Source organism: Pipistrellus kuhlii, unplaced genomic scaffold (genome assembly GCF_014108245.1).
Source record: "Pipistrellus kuhlii isolate mPipKuh1 unplaced genomic scaffold, mPipKuh1.p scaffold_m20_p_1, whole genome shotgun sequence".
NCBI classification, from domain to species: Eukaryota; Metazoa; Chordata; class Mammalia; order Chiroptera; family Vespertilionidae; genus Pipistrellus; species Pipistrellus kuhlii.
In genome coordinates this window covers 85344187-85363068 of record NW_023425404.1, presented here as the reverse complement: position 1 = coordinate 85363068, position 18882 = coordinate 85344187, and the positions used below count along the sequence as shown (strand labels likewise).

The following is an 18882-nucleotide window of genomic DNA, read 5'->3' as shown; positions in this document are numbered from 1 at the left end:
CAGGCATTTTTAGCAATAAAAAGCATTTTGAATTAAGGTATGTAAATTTTTCTTGTCAATCCTAAGGATATGTTGTTAACCTAAGGAATATTTTTCTTTTTCTTTTTTTCTTTTTTTTTTAAGAGAAAGTGGGAGGGGGAAATACAGAGAGAGATACATAGATTGGTTGCCTCCTGCACATGCCCTGACCAGAGCCAGTGATTGAGTTTGCAACTGAGATTCATGCCCTTGACTGGAATATAATCTGGGATCCTTTGGTCCAAGGGGTGAATGTTCAGTCCACTAAGTAAAACTGGTTGGGGTAAATTATGTACATTGTAAGACATTAATGCTAATGCATACTTGCTAAACTATAATACAATGTAAACACTTTTATATGCATTTGGAAATCAAAAAATTTATGTGACTCATTTTATATTGTGATATTTGCATTATTGCTTTGGCTGTAACTGACCCTACAGTATCTCTGATGTCTGCCCTTAGTTTTATAAAAATGGCACATATGTCAGTGTTACTTTCTGGTTTAGATTTCAAAGTCAGTGGGTCCAGGGAACAATACAGACTGGAATTATTTATCAAAAAGAAACAACTCAATGCAGAACATCTCAAATATAAAATATAATTAGGAAAATAGGAAAAATGTGAAGTCAGTGTTGGAGAAAAATTTAAAGCCACTGAGGTATAATTATGGCCTGAAGGTATAATGAAGTTTTATGGGGTTTTTTGTTTGTTTGTTTGTTTTTAATAAAGATCATACTGGGTTTTCTATAATAGGTTGGGTGTTGATCTTTGAATGGGGCAACTGTGACAATTGGCATGTAGTTGCTCATCTTCAAGCCACTGCTTCTTATTTCCAGAAATAGAGACAAATACAGGTGTTCCCTCAAAAATATATATGATTATATGAATGATTATATGAATGATTATAAAGTCAGTGTTTATTAACATAGAGTTAATTTTAAAAATTTAGAAGAATCTATGCCTATTTTTAAACTAATATCTGTTCTGGTCCAGGCACTGCTGATAACTTGAAGCAATTAAATTACAGACGTCAGGAACCATTTTGTTCAGTATTTGTGTACCCTTAATTCATCCATTTTGCAGGTTTTGTACCATAGATTTTTTATGCATCCCCATAAAAATAGTCTAGTGGCACTTTGGGATAAATTTTTTTTTGTTCAAAGCTTAGTCTGGCCATATCCATTATTTCAAATCAGTTAAACCTCAAAATGAGTGAAAATTAAGTAACCTATAAGCTGTGTGTACATGTGTTTGAGGTTTACCCTATAGACACATAGAAAAGGCAGCCTTATCTTCCCCTTGCTGCCATTTCTCTTTAATCATCATCTTTTATGTTATTAAAAAATAGTTAATTGACCTGCAAGCAGAACTATTTATTAATTTTAATCACCTAGAAATCAGTTTTCACTTCATACAAATAATTGCATTCCGTCCTTATTTACTTTGTCAAACAAAATTTCCTTATTTAAATAACAATTATTACTATATTCAGAAAGAAAAAATTATTTCCTATTGTACATACCTGGGTTCTTATTTGGATCTTCATCCTGGTAGGGCATATTCTGGAAGCAATTGATGTGTTACTTTCACATCAATGTATCTCTCTATCTCTCTCTTACTCTCCTTCTCTCCCTCCCCTTCTCTTTTTCTCTCACTATCCTTTTCTTCTCTCTCCCTCTCTCTCAAACTAAATGGAACCAGGCTAGTGTGGCTCAGTGGTTGAGTGTTGATATATGAACTAAGAGATCATGGTTCGATTACCAGTCAGGGCACATGCCGAGGTTGTGGTCTCTATCCCCAATAGGCGATGTGTAAGAGACAGCCCATTAATGATTCTCTCTCATCATGGATGTTTCTGTCTCTCCCTCTCAATTCCTCCCTGAAATCAATAAAAATATATATATTTATAAAAATAAAGCTCAATGGAAAAAAAATATCATCCAGTAAGGATTAACCAAAATAAGAAATAAAAAAGGTTACAGTTAAAATAAAAGAGACCATCTCTTGATGACCATACATGAAAATATGTATTCATGTTTTAAAATTAATATTGAAAATGATTGAAATATAAAGTTTGTTTTCTGTATCAGATGACCATACTGAATAATTTTTCTCTCAAATAAAAACCAAAGTTTTCATAAAGTATTTAACTAGCCTGTCTACAAAAGTAGTTACCAACTGTCTTTTAAAGGTCTTGAAAATTTCGTGCTCACTTAATTATTTAGTAAAAAATCTGAGCTTGGTTTTCCCTCCTAAGATTAACATGGTCATAATTATTCTTATTTATAACTTAGCTCATCTAGCCTATACTTTATTAGTTACAGCACATCAAAAACAGAATTTTCATTTTCTTTTCAGAATTTTAGTTAGAAATGTATTGCTTCTCTGTGTCAATAAGTTCTGACTTGAACAGATGCAAAGTTTCTATCTTATTGTTAGAACAGTCCACAGTTTGAGGCCAGGGATACCTTTGAATGGAGCTTGGCTCTCTTGTTTTAGTAAGTGTGGCCTGGGCAAGTTAACTTCACTGACATCGCCACTCTTCACACCTGAGGGATGTGATAGATACTCTTATGGCTTTGTACACTTTTAATAAGAAAATACTTACAATTATACATTAAAATACATGTGGTACTTGGCTGTGGCCACTATGAGAATACATTTTTTTGTATGCCTACCATCTAATGTCAAATCTTCTTGCATCACCATATATACTTGATATATATATATATATATATATATACACACACACACACACACACACACACACACACACATTATCTGTATGCTTGAAATCTATTGAATATGTGATCTTATTAACCATTATCTGCCCAGTAAATTTAGTTTAAAAATAAAAAAAGAATGATTTTTATCTTTCTCTATGTGCATTAAAACTCGCTCCTTAATGCTTTGTGGTCTGGTTTTCTAGGTAAGTGCAGATTAGTGTATATAATAATAGAAAAATTATCACTTTTTTTTTAATCATGAATCTAATATGAGGTTTTACTGTTATATCATAAATTTGAGAATATCAATACATACTTATCCTGTATAATAAAAGGGTAAAATGTAAATCAACTGAACAGTGGAATGACTAGTCGCTGTGATGCCGCTGACCACCACCAGGCAGACTCTCAGTGCAGGAGCTGCCCCATGGTGGTCAGTGCAGTCCCACGGGGGGCGTGCTGCTCAGCCAGAAGCTGGTTTCTTCTGCCTTCAGGCAGTGCCAAGGACGACTGACTGTGAAGGACCCCCTCCCCCCGAAGTGCACACATTTTGTGCACTGGGCCTCTAGTTATGTTAATAAAAAATATAGCCAATTTGGATTTTATGCTACTACCTCAGTGTAAAAGAAAGCTTTATTTGAGTTTTTTATGTTTCAGTTCACTATAGAGTTTTAAAACAGATATTAACTCTAAAAGAAAAAAAATGCTCTTGAACTTTGAACACTCAATTTTAATTTATTTACTTTAGTAAAAACCAATTTAACGTGACTGCACCTATTGATTTTTTCTGAAAGTTTTTAATTGTACATTCTCAGCTGCATACTTGCTTGTTCCAATAAAGGACATAGTAAGTAGATTTGTTTTTGAAAGAAAAGATGGATTTTACATTTAAATACATCTTATTTCTTTGTAGTAGTATGATGTCTTGTCATTTCTGCCTTAATCTGAAGAAATTCTCTATTTTTACTTACTCTTTTTTGAATCTATTTCATCTCATCCATTAAAAAAAAAAAAAGAAATCAAGATACTGTTTTAGCTTGTAATTCCTTTAAACTTTTGTTTGTTTGTGTAGGCTAAGACAGTGGCTGTGGTTCTCAGTGATCCACTGTAGTTAATTGCCAGCCCCTTCTGTTTATCACTCAGTGAGGTGAGAGGATCAGTTGATGGGATCCATTCTATCCATTCGTACTCGGACTTCATTAAGTTGTGGTGTTTATACTGTGTCAGTTTTTATTAAGATGAAATGTCATTATTTTCACACAGCTGGGTGGTAGTTGTGGGGATTTGAATTATCAAAGCAAAACTAAGACTTGCTCAACAATCTAGTGTCAATAAAACATTCCTTATTTATTTTCAGTTTTATCATTGGTTGTAATTTATACTTAGATTTAAAATTGTTAACATGTGTGACTGAGTTTATTTAATTAAGTGTCTAATTAGGCTAATGAATCTTGTAAAAATGTAGTGGTATAATCCTTAATATAATCAAAGCAGTTAAACTTCTAATTATGCATCCAAGATCATGTGCAAAGATGCACTATTTCAATGGCATGCTTTCTGTGTCTCGATCTCTTTTTCTATTTGGGGAGTTTGCATTATGTTTTGTAAGAAACCTTATTCAAAAGCCACGAGGAAAGGCTTAAAAACAGTGGTTCTCAGCCTTCCTGATGCCGCCACCCTTTAATGCAGGTCCTCATGTTGTGGTGACCCCAACCATAAAATTATTTTCGTTGCTACTTCATAACTGTAATTTTGCTACTGTTAATGAATCATAACGTAAATATCTGTGTTTTCTGATGGTCTTGGGCAACCCTGCTAGTGGTTCTCAACCTGTGGCTCTATCCACTGAGCCAAACTGTTTAGGGCGGAATTAACCCTTTTCAATCTGGCTAATAACTTGTATATTCTAGTAATGCTTCAGAAACACAGACACATATAATATGCTTTTGGACTGTTGCGGAGAAAAGCTGGGAGGACGTGGCACCCACCTATTCCCTTGTCACCATGCTCCTATGAGCGCAGAAGCCACCATTCTGTGACCACCACATAGCCAGCCTCAGTTCTGCGTGGGTTGGGGTGTCACAGGCAGGCACAAACCACCCCGTTCAGGCACTACTGATACTGTGTACCGACTGCATACGGGGTGTTTTAGGCATGATTCTGGGCAGGCTTTGCAGATTTCCCCGTCCTCTCCCTTCCTGGGCACCTGAGAGGGTTTCGCAAGTGCAGCCTCTCATTCTGCTGCTCTGAAACCTAAAAGCTGCTTCTCAGGTTAAAACTACCTCTTTTTCCTCTTCCCCCTCCTGTTTTTCCTCAGGCAAGGAGATAATGGTTTGTTAGTTGCAGGAGGGCTACAACTTTAGCTAGTAGTCTGGCTGTTGTTTAAACTTCCCTGGGTTAACACATTTCTCTTCAACCTTATCACATATACAACCTCACAAATTTTATACTTTCAAATTAGCCTCAGAATCTTAAAATCTTAACCCAGCACAGCAAAATGACCTTTGTTTCTGAGGGGCACAAAGCCTACACAGCACAGAATCAGAAAGTTCCCTATGTGCATAAAAAGACGAAGAGCAAACTAAACCAGCAAAAAACATCAGTAACCAAAGTTACATTCCAGACACATAGACAAAACGTCTCTCAGAATTCAAACCCTCAGTTTCTGGCTGCTGATGCCTTAAAGTTCCTGAAATCCCTGCCATGTGTTCAGCCTGTCCACAGGCAGCTGGGCCCCCAGCCAAGCTGGGCGTGCCCTATCTTTAAAAAGATCGATCCAAACAACAAAGACACAATATCAATAGAGACATCCTATACCAGTACACACTACCGTGTTTCCCCGAAAATAAAACATCCCCTGAAAATAAGACCTAGTGCATCTTTGGGAGAAAAAATTAATATAAGACACTGTCTTATTTTCGAGGAAACAGGGTATTTACTGGCTCCCACAGTCACCACAGAATGCCCTGAGTTTAAAAAAGCACCAAAGCAGAGCAATGTCTCCTCTCCTGGTTTGGGGGATGACCCTCCCCGGAACCTCAGCATTCTCCCAATGGACTATTTTGGGGAATGCATTCCCTAGGTCTAGAGTTCCTATTTCCCATCCTCGGCACATCTTTTGTGCAAACCCCAGAATGAGATCTGCTTTATCCCTCCAGGCCATTTCCCTTGCAGGAGAATAGAACCGCAAATCAGAATTCTGCATTCACTTTATTTATGTCCCAGACATTTCCCAGTCACATGTGCCCGGCCTCCGAAGATACTTAACCACCAAAATGACACTTAGTTCAATTCATCAATTTGGCCCATGCACGTGGCTTGCCTGGTTGTCTCGTGGATATCCCCCTTGTGTCATTTCTCCATCTTCCAAAGACAAATAGTCTCCGGCCTATTCTATAGCATCCATGAAGAGATGGGGCTTAGGCCAAGAGGCCACCCAAGATTGGGTGGTGCGTGCCTCCCCTTAAACCAGCCTTCCCCTCTCCAGGGGTATAGAAGTCCTGGACCCGTCCCTGAGTTGTGAGAAATGGCTCACCTATCCAAATTTCTAATTACAGACCAGGAAACAAAAACTTGGAGAAAATAAGACTTTGAGTAACACTCTGGAGAGTAGGTGCCCATTTTATAGGATCACAATAAAGGCAAGAGACAAGCAACCTAGTAATTAATTGGCTGCCTTAACAGCTGTGTCTGGCTGTAATGCTGAATTCTCTGAAAGGCTACAACTTCTATGGGGGGCGGTGGCAGAAGTGGCTAAGGGCTGTGATTAACTCCTTTTATGACTGATGGGAAGATGTAGGGCTATGCTCCTATGCCAGGAGTGGAAAACAATTGGCTGGCTCCACTTCTGTTAACTCTTGCCTGAAAGTATTTCCTTAGGATCCTTACTAGAGAGGCCTGCACAAATGGAGGCTGAGGAGTTAAGCTTTTGGGATCCGGACTGCTGAGGCAGAGATCTTGGCTGGATGCTGTTTGACCTGACTGAGATAGCAGATGACTCTCTGATTAAAACCTTGGGATCTGGGCCAGAGGAGTGGGCATATGTAGTGGGTCAGAAATGTGCTGTTTTTGGAAACCTGGAATGCTGGGTGACCAACCCTTATTTGTATCCCCTGGACATGTGTTGTTTCTATGAGGCTGCTTTCACACCATGGAGATGTTTCTCCCAGCACCCTTGCAGGGCCTTTTACGCACTTAAAGACATTCAAATTTCTCAAACTAGAGGGAGGAATTTGCCTCGTGATTCTTCTGAGCCCATTCACTCATTCAGTTGATGGCTGGGCTTTGTCTTCAGACTGGCAGCAGCCTAATGCTTAATCCGACCGGCACCAGTTTATCCTGACATGGGAGATTTTTTCTTCTAGTGGCAATTGCCCTAGTGGCTTTTACTTGACTGACGTATGGCCGCTGTGATTTTGGCCCTGGAGAATACATCCAGAAAGGAGTAGTGAAAGAGAGAAAAATGCCAATTTTTTAGATGGTATCCAAGTTTAAGTGTCTGGTGGGTCATCCATCAGCCTCAAGATCAGGAAAGGGACAGAATCTGTGGGTATATTCACTGTTCGACGTGAAGAGGGCTGACACACAATTTTTGGATGGAACACGAAGTGTTCCTCTGGGCAGGATTGCTTCCCCAGATTATTTGTCCGTCGGAATCAAAGATTGAAACCACAAACAGAAGATGGTATAGCAAAAGTGGAAATTAATTGAAGAACAAGTATAGATGTGGGGAGCAGGGAGAGGGAAAGAGTCCCACTGAGTTCCTTTATCCCGGTTTATAAAGGCTGCAGTTTTTATGCCTCGATATCCTCTCTGATTGGCCACTCTTCCCCTTTGACTTGATTAATATAGAAACTCCTGTGCTTAAAGGTCAAACTGCACAAAGGATATGAGGCCCTTCTTCATTTTTTTTTTAAATTTAGATCTTTGGTTATTCCCAGTTCCCTTATTTTATGGAAATATAACTTCTGCCTTTCCCTTGTCTTATGCAAATGTAACTTTTTGCAGCTTAATAGAATGTGCTTTTTCTATGTTCCCTTTTAATTTTTAGAAGTTCCCTAAACCTGCCTATTTCATCCCTAAAAAATTCCTATTTCATTTGCGTTTTTTAAAATAAATTTATTCAAAAGTGAGATTTGTGGATATAGTAACACACACACACACACACACACACACACACACACTCACCGTGGATGTAGTATTCTCCCTCCCGCTACCCTCCCCCCTCCCCCTACATACACACGATTTTGAAAAAGATTAATAAGAAGCAGTAGAAAAAGACTGTGTTTGGGAATGTTTCAGATTTATAAGAAAAAATATTTATTTGCTCAAAAATCATATGTGCTATGTTGGGTTTATATTAGATTCATATGGGAGGTCAAGGAGATTGTGTATCATACACCCCATAATCCTGTAGCCACATCTTCATAATTCTGCTGTTCCAGTATCCAGTACACCAAGTCTTCTTTCTATCTGGGTGGTTGTTTCTGTTCCTGTACTATTTCCCCCAAACAAAGTTTGTCCAGCTCCTCATTTCCCTCTCTTTCTCTTATTTTTTGCAAAGTGGTTTCTTTTGATGGAAAATGGTTGCTCTTAATGAGGAATCCTGGTAATCACCAAGGTGAAAAACTATTCTCTGTTCCAGCATATTGACATCCCAAAATGTTTTGAAGTTCATTACCTTCAGTTATTTTCTTTACTAAAAGTGTTTTAGGAACCACAATACCAGAGGTAGTCAATTCTTTATTACTTCAGGTCAAGTTCTAATTGATGGTTGAATTTGCAAGATAAATACTTTAATTGTTTTAATTATATATACTATTTGAGATTCCTTTAAATTGAATGTGGGAGGAATAGAAATATATCTGCTTGGACACACACATTTTCCAGGAAGATGGAAGCATCTGTTATTGCTTCCCGTTGATTTCCCTTCAGAAAGTACTTTTCATTCTCAGTCTAGCTGTTATGTTATCAGTTTAATTTTCTTATGAAGTTTTTTGATAGGTCATTCTCATTGCTTTGTAGCCATTTTCACCTAGTGAAGCTAACAAGATAATTTTGCAGATTGTGCTACTTTCCTTTTAACTGAATTCATTCTTTTTCAGAGAATGATTCTAATAGTATGGTCAAGTACTTAGAAATCAGAAGGCTACTATAATAACTTCTGAATTCAGTCTGTTCTTTCATTCCCTGATTACTTGCCATGTCAGTCAGGGTGAAAATCTTCCTCTGCTGACTAACTCCACCCATCTGTTCTCTTATCTCTTACCTGCTGAGAAATAGGATTCTGATATTTTGTGACTATTTTAACAACTTTGAATTCTAAAGCTTCATTTAGTAAACCTCAGTTATATTTTATGTAAGTGTGGTAGTTTATTATTTGTAGTATTTGGCCATAAATGAAGAATGCCATGCCTTTTTACTTTAGATTATCATCTAGAGTGATTCCCAGAAAGAAAAAAGTAAAATTTAAAAGAAAAATAATTATTTAAATGAATATAAATCCATAGACCTGTTCATCTGAAAAATATTGATGCTACCTATAGAGTTAAATTATAGATTTCTAAGTTATATTATTTTATATGTCATAAATACTGAATTAATACTATTAGAGATACATTTATAAACTTAAATTATCAGTGTTATCTGCTAAGTAATTTCTGTTAAACATAGTCTATATATTTTTAAAAAAATATTCTGTGGATCTTTTGAAACACACCAACTATTTTAGACTATATCAAAACATTATTACTCAATTTAGGCTGTAATTATGATTTCACTGATAAAAACTAACTGGATTACTCTTGGTAGCATATATTTTTACTGCAGAAACTATGTTTTGTTTTGTGGGGCTTTTTTTTAATCCTCAGATGGGGATATGTTTTTATTGATATTTAGGGAGAAAGGAAGGGCGAGAGAGTGAAAGGGATAAATATTGATGTGAAACATCAATCAGTTTGCTTCCTGCATGTTCCCTATCCTGGGATTGAACCGGCCCTGACTGGGAATGGAACCTGCATCCTTATGGGACACTTCAACCAATTGAGCCACCTGCCAGTGCTGTATTTTTATTTATTGTTTAAGTAGTCTCAGTCTGTAGAAGCAGCTTGTAGCAGCAGGTGTGGCACCACATTTGCAATTATGTCACGATGGCTTTTGGGTCATTTAGTCACATTTTCCTTTGAAGGTAAAGCAGCTAAATGTCTTTACTTGTTCCACTAGTATCAGTAACTGAGATTTAATATGATTTCTCAAATTATTTTGTCCCATTCAACAGAATCATAGATATGTCTTAACTTGATTCTTCTTCTAGAACACTGTTCAATTGGACGTAGAAATAACTTAAACAATAGGGAAGCAAAAGGAGGTAGACTTTAGGTATGATGATATTTTAACAATAACTTCATCATTGGTGTGGCATATTATGAAATCTCTTTTCTTCCAAATACAGATTCAGTCTGTTAAGTTGCTCATGCAGCTATGTCAGTATGCTTTATTCTTACCTTGAGTTCAGAGAATTTTTATATTGATTTATTTCCAATATATGGTAGTAAGCAATAAAAATTACTTATATCATTCACTATATTTTTAGACTCTTACACTAGTAGATGCTAATCCTCAAATGGTAAAGTTGCAGTAGGCAATTTAAATGTTATCTTCTCTTGTTTTTCTTGCTAGTTGTTAGACTTGGCCTAATAAAACACAATGCTTCCTTACTATATTTAATAATAAAATTTAGAATGAAGGTAAATGATGACTGTAAATATTCATGAAAGAAACAAAATTAAATTGCAAAATAATTGAAGAAGAACCTTTGCTACAACTTAATTTCTTTCAGTTCAATTATAGATTTGGTGTAAATGACACCTTCACCAAGGAAAAGATCTGAGTTTCAGTTTCATTTCATTTGTATTCTATTTTGCAAAAGCTAATTAGAAATATGAGACTTGTTTGCCTCAGCTACTCTCAGTCACCCATTCATTCCATTGTCACTTACCACTTACTACTAGTTAAGTGCCTGAGCACATATTATTGAAGCCCATCTTCTCCATCTTCCAAGAGCTTACGGTGCAATAGCAGAGAGAAAGCATATCTATCAGTAACAATAACAGAGGAGTAAGATGAATGGCCACAGAACAGATAACAACACTTACTGTAAAAGAAGAAACTCTTTGGGTATAGCTCTACTGGAAATATATGTAGGGTACTTCAAATTGTATGTTATTGGAAAATATTTATATAAGCTATTGGAAATGATAGTATCTTCAACTTTAATTTATGCAGGATTCTAAATTGTATTATCAATCTGGGCATTTTTTTCTCTAAATGATAGGGTTATAAAATAAAACACAAACTTTGGAGAGGCCGAAAATAAGTTCATAAAAATTTTAACATGATTCTGATATAGAATTTATACTATCCATCAAGTAAGTCACAGCACTAGAACTAAGTAAAAATTCATATTTCTTATATTGTGTCCTATAAAGTTTTACTGTTTGCTCTGGGGAATGAATAATGTCCTTCCTTGTCAGTCAAATAGTTCATGTTCTAGAGCAGTGTTTCCCAAACTTTTGACATATGTGTACCCCTTCTATAATTTTCATAACGCTGAGTACCCCTCGTACTCATGAGAACATAGAATTAGATGCAGCTAAGCATGGTGCAGTGCATATCCCCACCAAACTTCAGTGCAACACGTACCCCCACCAAACTCGGGGGGTACGCGTACCACACTTTGGGAAACACTGTTCTAGATTATGTACAATAGGAATTTTTACCTTTCTCCCCTTCACATTAGTCTCTAAAAGTTTATTCAGGCTTTTCTTTCAACCTGAAGTTTGAATATACATTAAAGAGATGAGTATGTGGCATTATTTTTAAAATGTTACTTGTTTTCCTCCATAGGAATAATGACAACAAGTTACTACAGGGAGATCTAACAAGTTTTGAAATTCAGAATATTAGGTCAGATCAAATTCAGAAGCCAGGAATGGAATGTCTTCTATTTTTAATTCTTTTATATTTTCCTTCTCAAACGTATAATGTGCTCAAGTAGTCTTTCCTCCCTCCTTTTACTTTCATGGTAAGATGGAGGTTGCCATTAGCAGTGTACCAGCTGGTGGAAAACAGAAAACCGACAAACTTATGTACAAATGCATGCTCATCCATAACCCACACTGCCATATCCACTGAGCCATCAGGCTAGCTCTGTTTAAAGCATTTTTAAGCATAGAGAGAAGTATACAGTTTGTTCCAGAAACACAATACTAACCAACCAGAAATGATTTGTTATATTTTTTGAAAGGATTCTTTTCTACACATCATTTATACTATTTAACTTTTTCTGCAATGCTGTTTAAAATAGCAATTTAATGTGCCCCTTTATTAGGAAGTCTCTATAACTATAATACCAGCATTAAAGCAGTGGGACATTGTACATGATCAAAATATTATGTGTGTAATGATATGCATTCTTAATGTTCCAGAACCCTGGGGTTATTAGTAAAACGATTGGAGAAAGGTGGTAAAGCTGAACAAGAAAACCTTTTTCATGAGAATGATTGCATTGTCAGGATTAATGATGGCGACCTTCGAAACAGAAGATTTGAACAGTAAGTGTGCGCTGGAGACATTGCAGTGCTTCCTTTCGTTAGGCATGATAGAGTGCAGTCATCGAAATTCTTCCCACACCAAATCTGGGATCTCTGTCCTTGTATGAGAGAAGTATTTTCTGGTTTATGTAACTTTTAAAAAATATATATATATATATTTTATTGATTTTTTTACAGAGAGGAAGGGAGAGAGATAGAGAGCTAGAAACGTCGATGAGAGAGAAACATCGACCAGCTGCCTATTGCACACCCCCTACCAGGGATGTGCCTGCAACCAGTGTACACGTCCTTGACCGGAATCGAACCTTGGACCTTTCAGTCCGCAGACCGATGTTCTACCACTGAGCCAAACCAGTTTTGGCTGGTTTATGTAACTTTTAAACATTTAATCAAATTGGAGCTAATTACTACCATCAGACTGTATTTTAAAATGCCCTCTGGCCCTGGCAGTTATGCCCAGTGGATAGAGCATCAGCCTGCGGACTGAAGGGTCCCTGTTTTGATTCAGGTCAAGGGCACATGAGTGGGTTGTGGGCTTGATGCCCAGAGCGGGGCACATAGGAGGCAGCCAATTGGTGATTCTCTGTCATCATTGATGTTTCTATCTCTCTCTTCCTCTCCCTTCCTCTCTGAAATCAATAAATATAAAAATATATTTAAAAAATATAAAATGTCCTCTGATTGGTAGAATATTTCTTAAATTATTATGGCCCCAATTTAGGCTTTACAGTTTTGGTATTCTCACCTTTTGGAAAATTTACCAGGATACCAGTTTGTTTTAACTCACATTTCCAACTTTGTCTTATATATATATAATGTCTCTCAGGACAAATAAGCAAAGGTTCTTAGAACCACAATGAATGGTTTGTCCAGATTTTCTTATCCTGATCATTTATACAAAGATAAAGTTGATCAGTTTTTGTAAATCGGAAGGAGTGAGCAGAAATCATAAGGACTTTGCAATTAGTATGAGGCAGTGCAATTCCTGGACTGGTCATGGAGTAGCACGGGGTCAGTGACTCCTAGCATTCTGAATCATGGAGGCTTATTGGTGTTCTTAAAGTTTTTGCATACACAGACTTGGATTAATTTTGCTGATACATAATGTGCTTTCTATTGTTTTGTAAGTATATTTCTAAGTATTTTTATTTCTTTAAAAGCTTAAATGATTCCCTATAAGGAAATAATTTAGAAATTTGTGTGTGTGTGTGTGTGTGTGTGTGTGTGTGTGTATGTAAGTATATTTTTATTAATTTAAGGGAAAGGGAAAGATAAAGAGATAGAGAAACATCAATTATGAGTGAGAATCATTGATCGGCTGTCTCCTTCATGCCCCACACTGAGAACCGAGCTGGCAAACTGGGCATGTGTCCTGACTGGGAATCAAACCATGATTTCCTGGTTCATAAGTCCACCCACAACCACTGAGCAATACCATCTGGGCTATAATTTTTAAAAATATATTTTTTATTGATTTTTTTTTACAGAGAGAAAGGGAGAGAGACAGAGAGTTACAAACATTGAAAAGAGAGAAACATTGATTAGCAGCCTCCTGCATACCCCTTACTGGGGATGTGCACGCAACCAAGGTACATGCCCATGACCAGAATCAAATCTGGGGCCTCTGAGTCCGAAGGCCAATGCTCTATCCACTGAACTAAACCATCCAGGGCTGGGCTATAATTTTTTAAAAGTGGTATTGGAGTTGTAGAGAGGAGATTGTATTTAATTTCTATTAATATTAAAATTATAATGCCTCTATTGTACTTAAAACTATATTATTTAATGATTTATAGTTTAGAGCACAGTATTTTATCTGTAGTTATGATGATTTTCTCCTTTTTATTTAGAGGATGAGAAATTAAAATTTGGAGAAACAGCTATGCTTTTATCAGAGCTTGAAAATTTGATTGATAAATGGGATATCAAAATTTTGGTTTTCAGTCTCAGCAAACTATATCATTTCTTGTTGCTTAATTAGTATACTTAATTAAGCTCATAATGTCTTTTGTCTGCAAGTCTTAATTTGCTAATTTTCTATTCATTCTCAAACCCAGAGCACAGCATATGTTTCGACAGGCCATGCGAACACCCATCATTTGGTTCCATGTGGTTCCTGCAGCAAATAAAGAGCAGTATGAACAACTCTCCCAAAGTGAGAAGAACAATGACTATTCAGGCCGCTTCAGCCCTGACAGCCAGTATATTGATAATAGGAGTGTGAACAGTGCCGGGTTTCAGGCACCGCAGAGAGCACCCCGATCGACCCACCAGGCGGAGCAGATGGACTCACACTCACGACTACCTCAGAGTACACAGCCTGTGGGAAAGCCACCGGCAGCTCCAGCTCCAGCACCACAAAGTGTATTTGGAACAAGTGTAAGCAGTGGTTATAACACCAAAAAAATAGGCAAGAGACTGACTATCCAGCTTAAGAAAGGTACAACCTAACTTGTTTTGAGTTTATTATAAAACTAACTTGAATTTATTCTAAAACTAAACCAACTAATCCAAAAACACCCTATGTTTTATTCCATTATGTGAAAGAAGTAATGTAATGATTTTTTTAAAAAGTACTTAAAATGTATTTTTATGCTTCTCAGATTAATTTGGCTATATAAAAATTCAAATGATCAGAGAATAAGACTAAAAAATAAGTTTCATTTGAAAGTATCAGTTACTACTGTAGTAAAATTTTTAACAATGAAGGAAAATGATTTCAGGATGTTATATTCAAACCCAAAACATGAGGATTTCACTGTTTTGATCATCCCTCTTGATGTGGACTTTAGAAATGTCCTCCATTTCAACCCTACCATTTTGGTTATTGGAAGTGATTGATTCCTTTGACACTGTCAATTGCTTGTGGTTGAATGAGGAGAAACTAGTTCATTGTTCCAGCATATTACACTGCTTCCATTTCTTAAGGAGACAGGAAGATTATAATGGGCCTTGCTAAATATTTATTATATCTATGTTATGTCAACTTATTTCTTTAAGTATCCCTGTCCTATAGACCATGGATCCTTGTATACAGGATCTATGATTTAAAGCATATACTAGAATTTCTGATTTCCAATTGCTGTCCTCTCCAGGCATTGAGATATATTTTCACTATCAGTCATCAATTTTAACATCATTTTGATATGTTTTTAAATTATGTCTTTAAAAATGGTATTATTGTAAGAACTAGAGGCCTGGTGCATGAAATTCGTGCACGGATAAGGTCTCTAGGCCTGGCTGGCAATCAGGACCTATTGGGCCTTCCAGCAGCCAGGTAGGGCCTTCCTTCATTCCATGCCGCCCCCTGGTGGTCAGCACATGTCATAGCAAGCAATCAAACTAACTGGTCAAACTCCAGAGGAGACACTTTGCATATTACCCTTTTATATCTATAGATTATATATATAGATACTTTTATTTTTGTGAGCCCAACCAATTCCTATAATTAGATGGAAATGAACTTGCAGAGAAAGTTGAGCAAATTATCTGACATCACCTGCCTGTTGCTGGCATTAATTTCCTGTTAGAACATTCCATATCTTAACATTTAGCCAATTTTCTTTCCATCTGGGCTAAGGTTTACAAGGTTGTAAGCTTTGAGATTCCTATTTACTTTCTAAGTCATGTTCTTTCATTGAGGTTTATGTGAACCACAGATTCCTTATTTCTGGTAATTGACTTTTAAGCTCCAACTACTTAGTTGACATGATTAGGAACTGACAGCTTTATTCCACTTTTGAAACACATTACAAACAGAATCATAACAGCATAAACCTCTTTTAGCTCTATTAACTCCTAAATGAGAAATGGCAGATCCTTTTCCTGTTTCTGTACTAAAATGTCAGGCCCTAATTTTTAAGCAAAAACAAGAAGCACAAATAGAGTTATAAAAAAGATAAAATTCTGCTTGGGATCTCTCAACAAAAGAAAAACATTTTACCTAGTCATTGTCATATAGATATTGGTCACAAATATCATTATCTTTTTACACTGTTACAGGCATACTTATTTAATTAATTACAGTTTTTGACACAATTCTTATATTTTAGCAGTTCATGATATATGAACTTTTTAAATAAAGTGAAATGTTATTTGCTATTAAAAGAATCATTTTTGAATAAACTTTTATTTTAAGAGCATTTTAAAAGCTATGGTTATATTTTATACAAGTTAATTTACAAATAATGTGCTCTATCAACCTAAGAAAAATAGAAACATTGATATTTAAAAAATATTTTGCTCATCTTGAGTAATATAAATATTAGAGAGCTTCATAGATCTACCATGATTTTAATTTACTGTGAAAATACATGACAAAAGGTTGGAACTGCCTATGGATTCCTGCCAATACTTACAAATATTTTACATAAAAATAGTTTACTGTAAATAAGAGTGAAGAATGCTGATTGTCTTTGATTAATACTAAATACATCTACTTAAATAATAATTGCATGGGAGTTGAACAAGCTTTCATTGTAATTAATAGGTGTTTTTACCAATTATGTTACATTTAACATTTTAATTAATTTATTTTTTAATCCTCCCAGGATATTTTCCATTGATTTTTAGAGAGAGTGCAAGACACAGGGAAAGACAAAGAGAAATATTAATGTGAGAGAAACATATTGATTGGTTGCCTTCTGCATGTGCCCTGACCAGGGCTTTTGCTGGGGAGAAGCCCCTAACCCAAGTACATGACCTTTACAGGAATTGAACCAGGGACCCTTCGGTACATAGGTTGACACTCTATCCACTGGGACAAACCAGCTAGAAGACGTTTAACATTTTTAAAGAAGTACATAAGATACTTAGGGTATGTCAGTGTTAAACTTTAAATTCAATTCTATTTAACCGAACATGCTTTGACAGAAGCTCTTTATAAGCTGAGATCAGTTTTAAGTACTTAAAAAAAGAAGCCTTCATTATGATAATTCTTTGTCATAATTTTGGAATTATGCCATATAACATCACAAAATAGAGTAGCCCTATGTACTTTCTTCCATAATTATGATTTCTTAATATTTATTGCCATTCTCAAATACCCTGCTCTTTTGTAGAAATTAGCTTTTTAATAAAGTCAGAAGGGAAGATCAATAATCTGTTTCAGTCAGTGCAAAATATTTTGTTGGCTTTGATAAATGAAAATTGTGACCTATCTATCTTTCTTTTAAAGGTCATTGCTTGAACTTTGAGCTTACTGATTTAGAGGTTATTGCTAACATTTTAGTAGTATTAAGGTTTAATCAGCCTTTATAATTCATTTAAATTAATATTGCAAAAGGAGAATAATTTAGAATTTTTTCTTAATAAATGTTATTCCAAGTCATTTGAGTTTCATGAAAGCACAGAGACATATGGAAAAGTCCCAGCAGAATAATTAGGAAAATTTCATAAAGACAATGTGCCATTCAAGTCTTCAGCACAGAAGATTTAAGAAATAAATAGTCTAGGCATATTTAAAGTGACTTTAGATTTACAGTAAATGAATGCTTTGTTTGAACTTGAAAATATTTACGGTAGGTTGTGATGCAGGTATAATTATTTGATATTTTCTTCATTTCTACTTTATATTTCTTCTTTAACTCACTTTTTCATTGGTATTTATTTGCCCATATTTGTTTGTTTACTTATAGTATATATTCTGTTCCTCATAGTTTATACAGAGTGCTGAATCAAATGAATGAATGTTATAAATTTTTTGCCTTTATACATCATCTATTCATTCTGAAATGAGCAAGTATGTGTTCGAATATCATTTTAACTGAAATGCAACCTAATATCTTAAGTTTAACTTTTTTAAAACTTCTAGTAGAAATTAGTCATTATTAAAATGTTATAGAAGTTCTTTGATTCATTAGAAATTTTTAATCTTCACATTTTTTTCTAGGCTTATTCTGACCTATTGCATATTGGTTCCAGTGATACATAAGCACCTTCTACATTGTATTGAGCTTATAAGAATGTCTGTCAAGAAAGCTGCCAAGTGACTTTCAATTGAAATTATACAAAGCAGCATAGTAATTCTTAAATGATTCATTAAGTTTAGTACCTTTAAATATGATATGTTGATTTTCAGACCTGCCATCTATGATCTGTGATGGGTTCTTCACTGGGTATTTTTGCCTTGGTTGTTTTTTCCCCCCCATATGTACATGGTCAGATTTAGGTGAGTTAGAAGAGAACGAGGCAATTATAATGGTTTCATTCTGTTGGCAAATTGCTGTGACTAATTATAGTTTGGAGAGATTCTGTTATCTGTATCTAGAAAAAGTTCTCTTTATTTCTTTTTAATCTCCCTGAACATTTCTCTTCCTCTCCACCTTCCTACTTGTCAAATGTAGATACCATTATTCCACAATTATACTTGCTATTGGAGGTACTGTGTATTTTAACAAATTTTGTTTTGTGTCATAGAGAAATTAAATTAATTTTCATAATCAAAGGTTTAGACCAATTTAAAAACTATAGCAACCATATTTCTATATATGTATATTATCTTTAGACTGTCTTTAGATAGATTC

General features: G+C 35.5%; 1 protein-coding gene across 33 annotated transcripts in view; it reads left to right on the top strand.

The window, feature by feature from the left end:
• The window catches only part of PARD3 (par-3 family cell polarity regulator), a 569056-nt gene that overhangs the window by 248128 nt on the left and 302046 nt on the right, over positions 1-18882 (top strand). For all 33 annotated transcript variants that reach the window (XM_045586290.1, XM_036454403.2, XM_036454413.2 and 30 more), the window contains 2 exons: positions 12233-12358; positions 14416-14798. In XM_045586290.1, the coding sequence (XP_045442246.1) occupies positions 12233-12358; positions 14416-14798 (509 nt within the window). The remainder of the gene's footprint in view (positions 1-12232; positions 12359-14415; positions 14799-18882) is intronic.